Here is a 1,835-nt window from a genome sequence, read left to right on the forward strand (position 1 = left end):
TTTCAACTATTACCACTGTGTTATGGATTTATGGATTTGCATCATTTGTATTTGGTAATGACTATTTTGATTGGACATCACAAGTAATGAAAGAATCAATTGGTTTATATTGGTGTGTACCCGTAATCACTTTCCCAATTATTATTGGATTATCTTCTGATTATGATATCTTTTTGTTTTCAAGAATTATGGAATTAAGAAGAAAAGGATTGTCAACCCATTTAAGTGTTATCATTGGTGTAGAGAAAGCTGGGTATTTAATTTCTTATGCAGGTATTATTATGGCAATTGCTTTCTCTGGATTATTCTTAAGTGCTATTTTGATGTTGAATCAATTTGCATTTATCTTAATGTTTAGTGTGTTGTTAGATACTTTTATTATTCGTTCAATTCTTCTCCCTGCTATCGTTAATTTACTTGGAGAATTAAATTGGTTCCCTAAAAGATATGCTATCCAATTCGACAACTACAAAAAGTATATGGATACTATCTCCCCAGAAGTTTCAGAAGAAACCCCAATCGTTCATAATACTCAAAACGGTAGTGAAGAGGGAAATGAAAAAACTGCTTTATTAACTAATTAATAATCATTTTAAATATTTCTTGTTTTTGTTATTTAATAAATAATTGAATAAATGTTACCTATAACATTAAAAACAGTTGTATTTCATTTTGAAAGAATAAAACAAAGTCCATGATATAACGTTGAGGTAATAAAAACAGTTATTAATTCGTAAAATAGTTGATTATGAAAATGAGAGGTATATAAATTAAAGGATACGAATGAAAATTTTATAAAGACAATGTTCAAAGACAAAACTTCGTATATACCGATTAATACAATTTTTTTTTGCTATTAAGAAGGGATAAATTAATGCCTTAACAAATTATACTATAATAAAGCAGAGCTTGTCTAGGCATTCTCAGTTTTATCAGTTCTTTCAATTCTTTGTTGTGGCATTTATTCTTTCTTGAAATGTAATTAATCTCGACACTGCCTTGAGGGGATTTGTTACATCTTGAATAACTTGTTCATTTTCTTTCAGACATTTAGTAAGATTTCTTATTTCTGTAGTTTTTCTTTAACACTCTACCCCTTATCTTATTTTAAGTTTTAATTCCTTTCCATTACATTATTTTACTTAGTATTTCCAGGTATTTTTTTGGTTAATTTCTTAGAGTATATATCACACTTATACCTAATAGTCATAACAAACATATACAAAACAAGTTATTACAATAACATAGTACGATTAGATAAATGTCTGACTGAGTTATTGAAATTAATTCAAACCTTATTAACAAATCTGGAGGTGCACTAAAAAAACAAACGGAAACAATAGTTACTAGAAAGTAGTGAATAATGTCCAACAACATACACCACTATTTATAAAAGTAAGACAGAATTAAACTATAAAAAGAAAAGAAAAAATAACTAAGCACAAATCAAACGAGTCACCACTTAACAATAAAAAGCTTCCTTTAAGATATTATAAGTGCTAAAACAAAACACTGAAGTGTATGATGTTCAATTATTACATTAAACTCTTTCTAACATTCTTATAACTTTTTCTATTTTTATTCTTTCTTTCGCTTCTTGTTTCCATGTTTTTTCAATAATTTCTTTAATATCTTCTTTAACTTCTTGTATTATTGTTGGTCGTTTACCTGTTGTGATTGAATTTGCAATATCCCATGGGTATTTATATATTTCTTTAGGAAATGATCTTGAAATGTAATGATTTGTAACATTGTTATTGAATATGAATATATATCGGATGCCATTTTATAATGTTCTCGATTTAATACTTCTGGTGCCATGTATTTTGGTGTTC

At 27.2% G+C, this 1,835-nt stretch overlaps 1 protein-coding gene across 1 annotated transcript in view, besides 1 other annotated feature; it reads left to right on the plus strand.

Annotated features, from left to right (window-relative positions):
* Positions 1–584, plus strand: part of EDI_279910 (uncharacterized protein) — a gene marked incomplete at both ends in the record, with an annotated part of 1,996 nt that extends 1,412 nt beyond the window's left edge. Inside the window, one exon of the mRNA XM_001737847.1 lies at positions 94–584. Coding sequence (XP_001737899.1) covers positions 94–584 — 491 coding nt within the window. The remainder of the gene's footprint in view (positions 1–93) is intronic.
* Positions 569–637: a sequence feature (AT_rich).
* Between the last annotated feature and the right edge of the window lie 1,198 nt (positions 638–1,835).

Source organism: Entamoeba dispar, genomic scaffold, assembly GCF_000209125.1.
Source record: "Entamoeba dispar SAW760 scf_1105229460893 genomic scaffold, whole genome shotgun sequence".
NCBI lineage: Eukaryota > Evosea > Mastigamoebida > Endamoebidae > Entamoeba > Entamoeba dispar.